We start from the raw sequence: 17,305 nt of genomic DNA, 5'->3' as shown, positions 1-17,305 counted from the left end.
ATACAAAGAACAGCAACCAAGATGGTCCCTAGCCTTACAGATCTCTTGTACAGAGAGAGAGAGAGAGAGAGGCTGGAAGCTGTATCTGCCTTCCCTAGAAGAAAGGAGAGAGAGGGACAGTATGATTGCAGTGTTCAGGGCCATGAAAGGAGTAGTTAAAATTGATAGAAAAGATCTGTTTGTAAGGGGTGGGAGAGTAACAAGAGGACATGGAATGAAACAGGAAAAGCCAAGTTGCTTGAAGGATATCAAGAAATATGGTTTTCTATATAGATGCATAGACCTTTGGAATAGTCTGGACAAAGAGATTGTCCAGTCTAAAAACTAAAATGAGTTCAAAGCAAAATTTGACTTTCCGAGAAAGAGACTGAACGCCACAAGCTTAGCTCATTTCCTGTATATCACAAGTAGGTAAATACAATTAGGTAAACACAGACACACACACACACACACACACACACACACGGGAGGGGGGGTGACCATCATCCACTCACTTGATGTAGCGCTGCCTACTTTTTCCGTCATCTTTATCTTTTTCTGTGTCTGTCCTCCTCTCTTCCTAATTCTTCCATCTTTCCTGTCACTATTACTCTCCATTTCAGGTGGTTTTACATTGAATGAGGCCTAATAGCTTCCTGTAAGCCAGGGAACCCTTTACATTGCTGGGTGATAAACATATAACCAACCCAAACGTGTTCCCTATGTGTCAACAAGTGGGTTGACAGAGGGTTAATGTCCCTCACCATGAAACAACTAACTTAAAGTCAGACAGCCACCCCTGAAGGGGTTGTGGCATCTGGCTATCAATAGATAGATAGATAGACGTATTATTTGCACAATTTCTAGCACCTAAACACAGATTCCCTCTCTCTGGTATTGCACTTTTGTATTTTATCATAGATAATACAAGATCACTTTATTCTGCAGTGGGGAAACACCACCAGAGTACAGGCAACCCCCCAATTTCGCAGGGGTTAGGGGACACAAACCCTTGTGAATGTGGAATTTCCGCATAATTTTGATGCACCCCCAAAATGCCCCTATGGTAGCCCATAACCCTTGTTAGCCCCTAGAAACCATCACAGGAACCTAAAACCGGCTTAAAACAGCACAGATATATACAGTACAGAACTACAGTACAGTAGTGTATACAATTTACATCATTAAGAAATAACCTGTAAATGGGTATGATTATAAGAATTAAGGCTAATTCTTTTGTTGCTGACTGCCACCGACACTACAGCAGTGTGCACAGACCTAAAAAAACGTATCTGGGACCAGAAAACAGCATAAAATATCACAAATATATACTGAAATAGTGTAAAAAAAACTTTAATAAAAAAATATGCATTTAACCCCCTCCGCACTAATTCTTCACAACCTGATTACCTTCCCTGAGTCATTGTTTTTCAACTTTTTTTTTTTTTTTTTTTTTTTTTTAATATTAGCCCTTTAATCGCAGGCATTGTTTTGCCCCGACTGGCCTCTCCCGTGGGGGTTTTGACCAAAATGTAAACAAACTTTAAACCTTTATAACTCTGCATAGAATTAATCTAGGGCGAAAAATAAGGTACCATTAGAAAGTAGTAACCTTCGGCTTTGCAATGATGTAGGTTTCATGATTTCGTTGACTATCACTGGATGGCCAGTGCCATTAGAAGTGAGCGATCTAAAATCACTATTTTTCGCACACACACCATTACCTTCGCTCATACACCATTACCAAATGCCAACCTCATTCTGATAATAATACTATAAACATATATGAACACTGCACATACGATATACACCCACTCTGTGTTCACTGAGGCAGGTAAAAGGCACTGTAATTACCCGCACTTCACTGCCACATCGGCGGTGTTGTAATCACTATTTTTCGCTCACACACCATTACCAAATGCCAACCTCATTCTGATAATAATACTATAAACATATATGAACACTGCACATACGATAAACACCCACTCTGTGTTCACTGAGGCAGGTAAAAGGCACTGTAATTGCCCGCACTTCACTGCCATATCAGCGGTGTTGTAATCACTATTTTTCGCTCACACACCATTACCAAATGCCAACCTCATTCTGATGATAATACTATAAACATATATGAACACTGCACATATGATAAACACCCATTCTGTGTTCACTGAGGCAGGTAAAAGGCACTGTAATTGCTTGCACTTCACTGCCACATCAGCAGTGTTCTCACTCACACAGCTGGACAGATACTGATGCGTGTTTGGTCCGGGGTGGGGTGGGGGGCCCAGGGGGTGGGAGGTGGGGCCCCAGGGGGGGGAGGGAGGTGGGGGTCGGCTGGAGTGAAAGAACTTAATAGCTACTCTCCCTTGAAACAATTGGCGCACGGAAAAAATGCGGGGTATTCAAAATATTCACAAACATTCGAGAATGACACCCGCGGTTTGGTCCAGTTTTTGCAATGTCATTCTGGAATGACACCCGCGGTTAAAGGGTTAAGTTGATTTTTTTGTCATCAGATCAAGTGTTTCTGAGCTCGAACTCTTCATCGCCCTTGTCTTTTTGTAATTTACTCCTCTTGGGTGGGTGTGAGGGCAGCGATAAGCCACCAGCACCGTGGGAGGTATTTGGGGATGAATCCTCCATTGGTGGGCCACAAAGTAGAACTGACTTACTAAATACAGTAAGACCTCACCATAACGGACTAATTGGGGCCCAAGCCATTCCGAAAAATGCAAAATTCCGATAAAAGCGACGTCCAGACTTCCCCCTGCTAACCCGGACTTTTGCAGATATATCAGACATTAGTCCGGATCGTACGAACGGTTTTTAAACTGTTTTAACTACCATTCGAAGGAAAAGGAGAGAGAGAAGTATGTGGTAACCATAGGGGTATTTGCCTACTTAGGGTGACTGGTACAATATATGGTAGAATACTCATTAATAGGGTTAGGCATATGACAGAGGAGCTAGTTGGAGGAGAACAAGGGGGATTTCGGAAGGGAAAAGGGTGTGTAGATCAGATATTTGTTCTAAGATGTTTAGTGGAGAAGTATCTAGAGAAGGGAAGGAAAGTGTATGCTGCCTTCACAGACTTGGAGAAAGCTTATGACAGAATAGATAGGCAAGGTATGTGGAAGGTATTAAGAATATATGGAGTGGAGGGGAAATTGTTGAGTGCTGTGAAGAGTATGTACGAGGGAGCTAGGGTTATGGTGCGAGTGGATGGTGAGCTGAGTGAGTTCTTTGATCTCAGTGTGGGACTGAAACAGGGTTGTGTGATGTCTCCATGGCTGTTTAATATATACATGGATGGGGTTGTAAAGGAGGTGCAGGGTAGGGCGGTGGATGTGGGGGTGGCTCTAATGAATGAGGGTGAGATTTGGAAGCTTCCGGTGTTGCTGATGATACAGTACTTTTGAGTGAAGATGAATGGGAGTTGCAAGGTTTGGTGAATGAATTTGGGACAGTGTGTAGGAGGAGGAAGCTGAAAGTTATTGTAAACAAAAGTAAAGTTATGGTGTTTGAGAGGAATGAAGTCACAGAGTGTGCAGTGAGGTTGGATGGTGAGGATATGGAGAATGTGAGTGCATTCAAGTACTTGGGTAGTGTGATGAGTAAGGATGGAACTTTGGGGGATGAAGTGCGTGAAAGGGTACAGCAGGGAAGGAAGGTCGTTGGTACACTGAAAGCAGTGATGAGAAATAGGGAGGTGAGTATGGAAGTTACGAAGTCACTGCATGATAGTATTGTGATCCCTACCCTGACGTATGGAAGCGAGACATGGACCTTGCAAGAGGGGAACAAGTCAAGAGTGAGAGCAGTGGAAATGAGTTACTTGAGAGGAGCATGTGGAGTGACGTGGAGGGACAGGTTGACGAATGAAGAAGTGAAGGAACGATGTGGGGTGGATGTGGTTGAGAAGATTAGGAGAAATACACTGAGGTGGTTTGGACATGTGAAGAGAATGGAGAATGAAAGACTGACTAAGAGGGTGTATGTAGGTGAGGTGGAGGGAGGAAGAGGGAGAGGTAGACCGAGGATGAGGTGGAGGGATGGAGTTGAGAGGTATATGAGGGAGGGGGGGTGTGAGTTGGGGAGAGGGTAGTCAAATGGTGAGTGACAGAGCGACTTGGAGGCGTTTTGTTTGCGGCCACCCTTTGCGGGAGTAGGGCGTTGGGCTATAGATAGATAGATAGAACTACCATTGCTGTACTGTACTGTGTTATAACTTCACTTCGTTAATCAAATGGTATAATATATATAATAATACTGTACAGTACACTCATAAACATGTCTTTTATTTACCTTATTGTGGTGAACATAGCTGAACTGCTCAGGCAGTCCGGACTGCTTCTGGCTTTATTGGACTCTTTCTGATATATAGGAATTTAGTCCAGTAGCTCCTTGAGTCTGATAAAAGAGAATTCCGGTCTATTGAAGTCCATCATATCGAGGTTTTACTGTATGCGGTACAGTATTTGGCAACTGCGGTCTGGCAGGGATTGGCAGCAGCTCTGATGGCGTAGAGGGAGACTCAACGTTCCTGTAGAAACCACTAACGCTTCCTTGTGCTTGAAATTATGGCGCAGAGACCCATCACCTCTTAGGCAGTCAGCGTGGCCAGGGTTGGCCTGAATATCGGAATTACTAAATATGCGTTATTTGGCAACTTTGGTATAGCAGGGTTTGGCATCGCCTCTGATGGCATAGGGGAGAGTCAATGTTCCTATGGAAACAATTGACATTTCCTCACGCTTGAAATTATGATGTCGAGACCCATCTCTTCAATATGAAGTGATGAGTTCAGCAGAGGTTAATGGGTATGGCTAAAATAAGTTAGGGCAAATTATTCACCTGGCGACTTCCACCACCTTCCGAGACAGTGTGCGTAACACGCGCACATCAGGCAGGTCGAGACTGGAGAAGTCATCACATAAATATTTTACCCCAATTTCTCATACAGTAACCATACCCATTAAATTCAGAGTTAGCTAACCATTGACTCTGAAGATATGGTGGACAAACCATGATGACTTATTTGATGATTACAGTGATGATGATGATGATAACATTGATGAACATGAAGATGATTAGCCATGCAATTACCGATGACAGATGACTCAATAAGATGATGAGAAGTGTAACTGCGTGGCATGAGGAGTCTGCATTTTCATAGACTCCCCATCATCTCTAGTGCTGTCATTGCTGCTGAGTGGTGGTGGGTTGTCCATGTCAAGCACAGACACAGGTGGAGATGGTGAGTCATTAGGGTCAGGGACAGAGACAGGCACAGGGTCAGGCACAGGCTTATGGCAGGAGGACAAAGACTCGGGAGCAGGAGACTGTGGTCACCTTGTCAGGAACGTTGTTATCAAGAGCTGCGACCTTGTCCGCTTTGTCTCATAGAACACCATCTTTAGGGGGCAATAGCATCATTTATGGCACCCTTATCATTGACAGGTCCTTGCTGTAGAAGAAGTCCTTGACCTGGGCAATCATTCTCTTTCCCTCCTCCAGCACCTCCAGGGTGAGAGCTTGCTCCTGTGGGGCTTTGTCTGGGTGCTGTTCCTCCTGTTCCTCACTTGTCGACTTAACCAGTTTGATGAGATCATCGTCTGTGAGCCCCACCTCATGGCCCTCCACAAGTTCCCTCACCTCCCACTCCTCCATATCGTCGAAGCCTTCGCTTCCGACGAGCTGAGCCAGCTCTACCATCCTCCTAACGGCCAGGTCCACCTGGTCACTATACCTCATACCAATTAATCTGGCCAGGGTTGGGAGGGGATAATGTGGAGATGATGCAATGGGGCTGAGGGAGGTAAAGTAATGGTGGTGGTGGGGGGTCCTTCTCTCCCACCCTAGGGGGTCAATCACGCCATACCGCCCCAGACACTCTAGGTCTCATTGGTCTGATCCCATGTATGTCACCAAAGGGGCAGAGTTACCCTCCCCCAGTTTATTGTGTGTCTTTATTGATCGTACGGGATAGGCTGGCGTGTCAAATTACACAAAAGCACGATCGTGTGGCATCGGTCTGGAGGGGTTAAGATCAGTCTGCACCCTTAAGTCGTGCCACAACTCTGAATAATTAAAATTTCTAATGAAGTGACAAGTTCTGCGGGGAGGGAGGTTTGAAAAAATTGTGAAAATCAAAGTAGACTAAAGGAAAACTATTTCATTATATCTCCTTTATTATCACAGTATGAACTGATCTTAAAATTTAAATGTGTTATACCAATGCATAGATTAAGTAGGTTTCCTCAATTTTCGTTTATATTATGGAGCGTAGGAGACATAAAGGAACTATTCGAATGCTGACCTTGACTTGGACTATTAAAATACTTTGTTGACTCATATCTCTATCTTCCAATGAATATTTTATTGTTGTTAAGTATATAACGGATTTCTTATTAAATTGAAGATAGTATTGTCGACAAACTCAGTATCACATCTAATAATAAAGAGAGTATCGGTTTAAGCAACAACGAAATCGAACAAACACCTCAAACCAATCAGAATCTCAGTGGGAACAGTGTTGCCATACAAGTCTGGCCAGATTAATTGGTATGAGGTATAGAAGCAAACCTCTCAAGATCACTGACACACTCCTGTCAGAGCGACTTCTAGCAGCCATTCAGTTTCAGGCCGGAAATTTTGCACTCCTTCCTGCACTACCAAGAGGTAGTCTGGGATGATGAACCCCCTTCCAAAAATCCAGTACACCAAGGCCAGGATTTGCCTCCATGTTTGAGTGTAGCCAAGTCATGGATCAGCAGGTGTAACAGACCTTAAATGCACTTATTACACCCTGGTCAAGCAGTTGTATCAGGGAGGTGGTGTTAGGGGACAAAAACACCACCTGCACCTCCTCACATAACCCCTCCAGTGTTACTGGGTGGCCTGGAGCATTGTCCTGGACAAGCAGGATTTTGGAAGAAAAACCCAGCTCCTACAGGTAGGATCATACCTCCGTCAGAAGGCAGTGGTGGAACCATTTTATAAAAATGCATATGGTGCCATGCCTTTTTATTTCTCATCCAGAACAGGGGAGGAGGTTCTTGTTGCAACGCATGAGTGCTCAGGGGTTTTTGGATTTGTAAATAAACCTGGCCTTAATCATATGCCCAGCAGCATTGCCACAGAGCAGCAGAATGCAGTGGTCCTTTGCTGCCTTAAACTCGGACACCCACCTTTCCCCCTTCACAGTGCAAGTTCTGGATGGGATCTTTTTCCTATAAAGGCCTGTTTCATCCACATTTCACACCTGCTCTGGCCTATAGCCCATCTCCTCAATGATTTTCTTCATTTCTGCCAGGTATACTTTCACAGCCTCGTGGTTGGCCGAAACAGTTACCCCCATCCTTTTCAAACTGTGCAGGGAGAACTGCTTGTGGAATTGGTCGAACCATCCCTTGCTCGCACCGAATGGGGGAGTTCTGGTGCTAGGGCCAGCTCTGGTGCTAGGAGCGTCCTTCTAGGCCTGAGCAGCTTGCCCTGCCTTCTCATCCATCCTTGCATAAAGGGCCTTGGGCTCTTCCCTGATGGTGTTGTTGTTTGTGGGATTGCAATTTCCATTTTGGTCCACCATCCAAAGATAGAGAGCATTCTCCATCATAGATAGTACCATATCCCTGGCATGCGACAGGTATTTAGCCAAAGGAGGTGCAGTTGCTGCCAGTGCCTCCCTAATCTTCTTCTCATTTTTTTAAATGGAGCATACCTTGCTCCTGTGTATATTAAAGAGTTTCCCAGCAACCGCACATGTCATGCCCTCCCTGCACTTATCCAGTGACTTCACTTTGTCTTCTAGGCACATCATTTTCTTATGGCACTTAGGGATGGTGCCCTTACCACTAGAAGTGGCAGGTTGCTCATGACCCATTCTAGATACACTCATGGGATAATAAGTTATCACACAGTTATCACAAAAAAAATCTCCGAATAGGGCCTTAATGCTCTACTGTTTACCACAGCACTGCAATTGTCACTTTAGCACACATGAGAGAACTAGGCTGTGGCACAAATTATTACTGACCTTAGGCTTCCACCCCAGTATGGCACACACATGTGGTAGCACAAGTTATCACACTGACATGCACAAAAATTCATGAAATAGGCCCGTACTTTGCTCTGCAACATAGCACAGCACTGCAATTGAAGTCTTTGCACAGGTGAGAGCACTAGGGTAGGACAGTAAAGAAAGTTAAAAGTTAATCAGTACAGGTACCTTGCAAGAGCGTAGTGGAGGTGTCTGCGGTGTGAGCTCAGGTGAGAGAGTGAGAGAGAGGGAGTGGCACGGGTCCAGGTGCAGGATATGTTTGGGTCTGGCTCCTCATGAAACATTTCACAGCTGGCTGAGCACAGGAAATAATTGACACCGTGAAATGCTGTGAATGCCTCCCAGTGCTTTCCACGGACTCAAATTGCTGAAAAAATTTTTATTGGGGGGAAATCCATCATAAAAGCAGGGGCCGTAAATTTCGGGCCCATGAATTCGGAGCGTTGCTTGTAATTGTTGAAACATACTGCTGCCTTTGCATCTGTTTTAAAATCATATAAACACAACTTGTCCTTGACATTATTGCACATTCTTACCTCCAAACAATCCCAGTAACTATGTTCCCTAATGTTAACCTTGCCCACATTACAGTGATTACTGAATAGGTGGACTAACTGTTTCTTATTTTAATGCTTTATTTCAACCCCTCCCATACACATTCCCCCTCCCCCCCAGTAGGATTTAATCAGTGGTTAGCAATCATGCTAGCATAAGGCTGCTGTAAGTGATGGACATCATGCCTCTGTCTCACGGCTTTAAAAAAAAAGGTTGATTTCATTACGGCTATTGTGAATTAAGTGCAACTTTCAGATGATACTTGATGTTCATCTTCATCATCATCATCATCATCATCATCATCATCTTCATCATCATCATCATTGTCATCATCAGGCGTAAAATAACCCATCCACACTTCGCTAACTCAGCCCACGCACCCCACACCTCAGTGTCAATTCAGTGTAGTACCAACCCATACATGCTACACCTCTGCTAACCCTCCAGCTACTGATTTTTTTTTTTTCTTTCCCCAACCTGTACATAGAATATTTTGTCTTGACTTTCCAAAGGGTGTAACGGATTCTGTGCCTACTAAGCCGGCCTGGGCAAGCCCCTCCTCCCAGCGATAGTCGGCTTTGATTCCAGAAGATTAGGTCGTTACATAGAGAAGTATGTTGTCAGTGTCCCCAAACTTATGTACACCATAATTATTTTTAATTTATTATTTTTTGCATCACATTCAGTTCTTTACGTTTGCCATTGCATTTTTGGCATACACAGGTGGTCAAAAAAAAAAGTGTGGTGCTTTCAGCACAAATTGTTTGTATGTGAATTACCAGTAGCCCTTTCAGTCTGATGGTGTGTTATGTGTTATTCTGTGTTCCCAGGCAACTTTATTCAGTTTCTGAGACCCCCCCTTGTTGTTATGCATCATTGGAGATTGTTTCTAATCCTTCACATGAAGCACTTTCTTCTGAGCTTAATAAAAGATCTTAATAGTTGTCAGAGTAACATTTTTAAAACTGTCATCATACTGATATTAGTGGTTACTGAGAATGTTTGGTATAGTAGACTTTTTTTTTTTTTTTTTTTTTCTGTACATTGTGATATTTTCCAGATTATATCCCACGCATTTGTAGAACAGCATTGCACATTTTTATAAGTGTCTGTTTTTCCCCTGTTATTGTTAGTCACATAAAGCATGAGTGCTTGGGTAATTAGCACATCACTATTGGAAGGTTGTTTATGCTGTTATGAGTACATTCTCAGAGACAGAATGACTTGTATTGCATCGTGAACACCTATGTTTATATATTAACTTCTTCAGTCTGATGATGTATTCCATGTCTGTCCTTGCTATCTCCAGATTATTATATTCAGTATTAGAGAGAACTGGAGATGTAAGATAATTTTCCTCATTAACCTCTTCACAATTTGGGTGCTTTCCTAATCTGGCTATAATCCACTGGCATGCCGAAAAATATACCATACAGGTGTAATAGAAAACATGTAATCGGATTGAAGGGGTTAAAGAGTTTGTTGTATCATTGCATTTCTTTCCTGTGAATGAAGTAGACTCTTATTACTTAAGGCTCGGAAGCATTACTTCCAGTTGTCCAACAAAAATGCCAAAGCATATTTCTTTTTTATACGTTTAAAGAAGCAGATCACGTGTATTAGGTGCAGGTGTTTTGAAATGGTTCGTGTTAAAGTATGACATAGAACAGTTCTATAAGATTATTCTTGGATTTATTTACCAGATGTATGCAATATATGCCATTATTGCAAAACAGTTTTGTAAGTTTTGTATTGATTTTGAACTTGCATCTGTATTGTGAGCATAGGAGGCCTGTGGCACATCTTTCTTTGTAAAGCATTTTGTGTGGTACACCTTATTATTCTCATATACAGTCAAGCCTCAGTAAATGATGAGGGTTACATTAAGTGAAAACTCATTGCATGATGATTTATCGTATACCAAGTTTGAAATAACATCGGTTCAGTGAGGCTAGGGAGGGGGTCAAGGACCTTGTAACCTAAAACCTGAAAAAACACCTCTGCCACTCACCTAAAGTATGTCCTAAACCGATCCAATTCATCATTAAGAATTCTCCCTAAGGCTGTGGGACACCTGAAGGGCCTAGCCAGTTACTCTAGGTCTTTAGGAGGAGCTGAGGAGAGCGAAGTAGTGTGAGCGAGGGACTAGGGCAGCTTTAGGGTCTCAGCAATCTTGCTTGCCCTCTGCCTCTCCTTATAGTGCATAACAGTGTCTGATTTCTCCCTTTTAGGTTTGCTTTCAGTGGCATCTGTACTCTCCACTGGGGGTAGCACCAGACATGATTTCCAAGTCACTTGTTGCAGTTTATCACACAGATTTTTTGTTCTCCTTTATGGACTGCACTATTCATTGTGCTTATGCACTGTTATTTGGTGATAACACTGAAGCAGTGGTGTTTTGATGGCCATGCATGTTCGAGACAGTCAGGTAACTCAGGGAATTCAAGGGAGACATTCACGGCTGTGGGATGAGTGAGTAAATGGATGAGCTAGATGGGGTCATCAGAAGGGTGGCGCGAAGACGGCTGCACGTGGAGAGGCCTAAATTGGGGGTTCTGTGCATGTAAAATCTGAACGGCCATCTTGGGCCAAACGTCTGTGCGTCATCGCATCCGTGCAGGATTGTCATATGCAGCCATCACAATTGTGGTGCCCCTGCTGAAGAGAGGCAAGTGAAGAGAATCAAGAAAACAGCATTTGAAGTTGGCGGACCCTGGCAAGCCTGCACAATCATACCTCACTTCTACTCTGGAGTAGGAGTGAGGTGTGTGACCAGACAGCAGCGGATACCTCGCCACCAACTGTCAAATGCTGTGTTCTTGAGTTTATTGGTTTTCCGTATTAGTTAGCCAAAAAAGCAATGTACTTAATGATGTGTTATGAACATTATGATAAATATAATAACTATTGTATGTGAATGTCACAGTGCTTGTGTGATGGTTATATGATTGTTAATGATTGACAGTGTTTGTGTTGGAAGCAGTAAGAAAATATATTTTTGGGTGTTGACAATATGCAGAAAAATATAATAATTTTTCACTTAGTGTTGTTGAGGAGAGACTTGGTGACGAATAATGTAACATGTTTAAGAACTTTTTTAGTCCCTTCTTGTTTTCTATTTCATGTGAATGTATACCACTGAATAATATTATTTAATAATTCTTCCTAAATACTAATGCCTTCTGTTTGTCTTGTACACTTATTCACAGTCATAGAAGCTTCTTTGTATAAACTTAACAATCATTTTTTTTTTTTTTTTTGTCACATGTTTACCACTGATTAATATTATTGGATCATTCTTCCTTAATATTAATCTGCCTTAATACTAATGCTTTCTGTATGTCTTATACACTTATTTGTTGTTGTAGAAGCCTCTTTGTACAAACTCAGTCACTATACTGTATTTCTTTTTCTTGCAAATGTATACCATTAATTAATATTAGTTAATCATTCTTCCATAATATTATCATAATATTAATACTTTCTGCTTGTCTTATACACTTATTCACAGTCATAGAAGCCTCTTTGTATGAACATAACAATCACTGTATTTCTTCTTCTTGCACATGTATACCACTGATTGATATTATTTAACCATTCTTGCTTAATATTATTCTTCCTTAATACTAATGTTTTCTGTTTGTCTCATGCACTTATTCAGAGTCATAGAAGCCTTTTTCAAACTGGGTTTCTTCTTCATTATCAGTATCAACCATAGGGTCAGGGTCATCAGTCTTGGCCTCATCAGCATCCAGGTCATTGCTGTCATCTGATTCTGCTATTGTCCTCAGAATGGCAGCACTCAGATTTACAGAAAAAGGGCAAAAAATACAGCGTAAACACTGTTGCAATGCGATTGATATGAAGCACGTGGGAAACTGAGTATGTATTTGTGGGGGGCTGCCGCATGGCTGTTGGCTGGCAGCCAGTGATGAATTGTAATCCTGAGAGCTGAGTGGTGGCGGCACCTCTCTCTTTGATGGTTGCCTCACTCCAGCTAGGAGTTTCCAGTCATGAGGCGTTTGTGAAGAAAAACTGGTATTCTCTTGGGATTATAGTCCTTTCCAACATATCCCTTCAACTTTCATCTTTGAACCTGTACAACATGTTAGAGTTTGAAGTGACCTATTTGATGCATGTGACAACTCAGTTTCGTCCAACTTATTGTTTGCCTCGATTCAGCTGGGGACGCCACAATTATTGCACAGTACAGCATATGTGAATTTCACCGTCGTTCTTGAGGAACTTGGGTATAACTTTTAGCTCATTATTCTGTCAGTTTATCTAATACCAAAATGATGTATACTGAGACTGACTGTATTTTGCTGACATTCTGTTAACGTCTCCACAACATTCATAATATGTAAGAGAATACAAGGCTACAATACTGTACTTTATGCAGAAATAAACTGGTAAGGAAGAAGTGCTGGTAAGCCCACAAAATACAGCCCTTGATGTAACTGGTTACTAAAAGTACTGTTGTGTATTTTTTATAGTGCAGCATGGCTGCTTGACCCCTGAAGACCGCAGATCTCTTAGAGCACCTATCCCCAGAACCACATTTAGGGTCTGATTTTTTACTTTCTTAGAATGTAATTTTTTTTTTCTTACAGAGTTGAAGAGCTTGAATTTGCACACCAGAAAATGTATATCTCACACTCACATGTCCAGTGGTTACCATACTAGCAACCGTTAATTGTAAAAAAAAGTCTACCCATGAATCTGCTAGAGAATGGCTAATAACCATACAAACATAACTGTGAACAATATATATTTCTAGGCATAAAACAAGCTGAAGTAATAATTATGATAGGAAAATAAAGTTTATAGCGGTGCATAGCAAGGAAAAAATCCATGTGCCTGTGGTGGTTCATGGAGGGAGGAAGGGGGGTGTTGGGGGTGAGGAGGAAGGGAGGAAGTATGCTTTGCTTTGTGCACCAGCTACAGTATCTAAAGGCAGTGTCACACTAGACCAAAAGTGGCTAACATATGAGCAGCTTTTGTGAGGCAAAACGGCTATCAGAGTAGAGTGCCTGTCACACGTGTGTTTTTGTGAACTGAAACGGATAACAGTGTTGTCTGCCTTGGCGCCTCGTGGTCATTTGTAAACAAACCACCATGGTGTACCGACTCCTTTTTCCTCAGTTTCTGCAACCGCTTCATGTACTTTAGCAACTCCAGAGCCACAAAGCAATCTACTAGAGTTTTCCTTGCCGTAGGATCCATATCGAATACTGGTCACAATCTAATTTCCACTTGTTGTTTGGAAACAAAGCAGACAGCCTCTGTAGCTGGTCACCTGAGTGTCCGAATACTGATTTAATGTCACAAGAAAAAAATAGAAATGAATAGTAAACATACGAATTAAATTATGTTTACTTAACAGTTTTCATTACGGTTTCATTCTGTGAATAACAGAATATTTCCTCACCAGTTACAAAATTAATATAGGGTCATTTGGGTTCTAATCCCACCAACAAGCTGTGAGCAAAAATTATTATCCATTCTGCATTGCATGTGAAGTCTCACTCACCATGGGTCAGTTTGGCTAGTGGCTCACAAAACTGGCTCACATGTTAGCCACTTTTGTCCCAGTGTGATGCCGCCTTATGAGGTATATGGGGGAATGGGTGGTTGGAGTAGGTGGAGAGGTGGTGGGAGGAGGCCACCCCCTCCCCATAGAGGCCCAATCTGGCCATACCCCACCAGATACTGTAGTTCCCATTGGCTTGGTCCCGTCCCATATATATATAATAAAAGAGCCGATGCTACTGCTGCCAGTTTTTGGTAGGCTCTGTACCATCGACAGACATAGGACTTTATGCCACATTTTCCGAAAATATCATTCAGTAGACATAGGTCTACATTGCATGTTTATGATTGATTGTAACATTTCCTTCACCTTAATTTTGATTATGTATTTCCCTTTCATATTACTTTCTTCATCTGCTTAGTTCCCTTCATGTAACAGTACAGGTATACCTCAATATATGATACCCCTAGATGCGATGCCCTGGCTTAATGATGTGGGTAGAAACACCACCAAACCCTGCCTAATGATGGTCAAACCCCAGTTTAACGATGGTTTTTTATTTTTATTTTACCAATTTTGATGATATTTTAGACTAATTTGTGTGTTAAGGTTGATTTGTAAATTGTTTCTAGACTTTGATTAATGTGTTTTAGCCATAGTTGGGGTGAACATTGTCATCTTGTGGTACAGGTAACTAAGCTTGATTTTTTCCAGATTTATATTTCAGATTTTATTTGTTGATTTTAGAGAGTTATTTACAGGTGTTAGGCATAGGTTAGCTTCTTTTATAGCTGTTAGGCCATTTTGATTGGCTTTAAACTTGTTTTTGGGCACATGTGGGTGGGTTTTGGACTTGGTTGGGGGGGGGGGGAACCCAAGGCTGAAAAACGGATCCCATAACTTTACATGTTAAATCTACCCTGATATATGATGCCCCGCCTAACGATGGGGTTTTACTTAACCAATTGCATCTTTAAACCAGGGTATACCTGTATATTGTCTGTCTATATCCTCCCTTTGTTTGACTGTCAGTCAGGTCTCTCTCTCTCTCTCTCTCTCTCTCTCGCTTATAATGCCCCCCCCCCCCCAGTTCCTTCACTGTCTGTCATTAACCCCCTACAGGCCGACATTCTTTAGGCACGGATGCTTTTTCAGTATGGTAGTATTTCCCAAATTAGCCTTATCAAACCATAATATCTCAGAAAGTACTGTATACCAGTTAGGGAAATAAATTAAAAACCATATTACTCACTAACTCTTTTTCTTGTGAATAAAAGCATCACCAGGTCTGTAGGTAGTTGCATCGATGAGTAAAGACAAGTAGAAGATGATTAACCTTTGGCATGAGAGTTAGGATGTATTCATGCGTGTGCGTACGGCCCCAACTTTGGCTTCGCTCTCAGCACAATAACTTCTTCGCTGCTAAATAAACTAGGCATCTGTTGGCCAAGGAATGCCCTATGACACTATCAGAGCCCTTTCTTAGTATCCTTGGAAAGAGGCTTGGTTGAGATGGATGAGGCAAAGGGTCTGAGTGAGGGGGGAATGGAATTGGATGAGAAGTCTCAGAAAACATTGTTCAGCACCTTGCAAAGTCACAGAGAAGACTAAGGTACACTTGCGTGAGGTGGCAAAAGTAACTCCCAACCCTTTGATGATGACATCAAGTGGCAGCCACTTCAAAGTATGGCGTGAAAACAATTGCGGTTCCTACTGACACCTGGTGGTGTCTGTCCACCAATTTTGCGTCAGTCTTGACAGACATGTGGTGGGTAGTGCATATAGAACTTTTCCAGAATTGTCTCATCTCTTTGTATATACAGTATTGTATACTGTTCTGTGTTGTTTTGTCTAATGGTAAAGAGGCTAGGATTTTATGTCTGTTCTAATAGGGTATGAATTTATGAGGAGGAGATCTTACTTGAAACTACTTTTCATGTCTCAGAAGATAAGAAAGAGCGTTAATATGGATTTGCCAACTCTAATTTTACAAATGAAATAGGGCTGATTGCTCATGTACTGCACTAAGGGGCATACGGGTCTGATGGAGTCCCTCCTGTTGTTCTCAAGAACTGTGCTTCTGTGCTTACACTCTGCCTAGGCAAACTCTTTCGCCTTTGTCTGTCAACTTGTACATTTCCTTCTTGCTGGAAGTTTGCTCTCATTCAGCCAGTCACAAAGAAGGGTGACCATTCCCAACCCTTTAACTATCGTCCAATTGCTTTAACATCTTGTATCTCAAAAGTTTTTGAGTCTATTCTTAATAGAAAAATTTTAAAGCATCTTTCCTATCACAACCTTCTTTCTGATCGTCAGTATGGGTTCCGGCAGAGACGCTCCGCTGGCAATCTTCTCACCTACCTTTCAGACTCCTTGTCATCCTCCTTTCGGGACTTTGGCGAAAGCTTTGCCATTGCACTCGACATCTCAAAGGCTTTCGATCGAGTCTGGCATAAATCTTTAATTTCCAAACTGCCCTCTTACAGTTTCTCTCCTATCTGTGCCTTCATCTATAGCTTCCTTTCTGGTCGTTTTATAGCTGCTGTTGTAGACGGCCATCATTCTTCTCCTAGATCTATCAACGGTGGTGTTCCTCAGGGCTCTGTCCTATCACCAACTCTCTTCCTTTTGTTCATCAATGACCTTCTAAGGTGTACATATAACCCTATCCACTCGTACGCTGATGACTCCGCCCTTCACCTTTCCATTCGGTTCCTGTAACGTCCATCTCAGCAGCTATTTCAGCAAACAAGGGATGTGGCTATGGCACACCTAATGTCTGACTTGACTCGCATCTCTGACTGGGGTAAAAATAATCTGGTTATCTTTAATGCATCAAAGACTCAGTTCCTATACCTATCAACCCGACAAAATCTTGCGCAGGTGTACCCACTAATGTTTAAAAATATTCGGCATAATCCTGCATCATCCTTGAACATGTTTGGGGTTTCATTCACTAAGGACTTATCTTTGAAAGATCATTTTGCATCTCTTGTAAAATCTGCTTCCAAGAGATTAGGTGTGCTAAGCTGACTCCGTTCCTTCTTCGCCCTTGCGCAATTGTTGACTCTATACATGGGTTTTATCCTCCCCTGTGTGGAGTACAACTTGCATGTGTGGAGAGGTTCCCCACATACGTCTCTTCTCAATAGGGTGGAGTCAAAGGCTTTTCGTCTCAT

The 17,305-nt window shown here is 42.2% G+C and overlaps 1 protein-coding gene across 6 annotated transcripts in view; it reads left to right on the top strand.

Moving 5' to 3' along the window:
- Flo1 (flotillin-1) overlaps positions 1-17,305 on the top strand; it is a 283,677-nt gene that overhangs the window by 257,998 nt on the left and 8,374 nt on the right. For 5 of the 6 annotated variants that reach the window (XM_080275747.1, XM_080275745.1, XM_080275749.1 and 2 more), the window contains one exon: positions 9,106-9,205. The exons of the other annotated variant lie outside the window; for it this stretch is intronic. In XM_080275747.1, the coding sequence (XP_080131873.1) occupies positions 9,106-9,165 (60 nt within the window). In that variant the 3' untranslated portion in view covers positions 9,166-9,205. The remainder of the gene's footprint in view (positions 1-9,105; positions 9,206-17,305) is intronic. 6 annotated transcript variants of the gene reach the window in all.

This window comes from Coenobita brevimanus, chromosome 62, assembly GCF_032717465.1.
Source record: "Coenobita brevimanus isolate Jiangsu-jjx chromosome 62, ASM3271746v2, whole genome shotgun sequence".
NCBI classification, from domain to species: Eukaryota; Metazoa; Arthropoda; class Malacostraca; order Decapoda; family Coenobitidae; genus Coenobita; species Coenobita brevimanus.
Note: the sequence above shows the minus strand (reverse complement) of the source record. Positions and strands in the feature narration are given on the sequence as shown.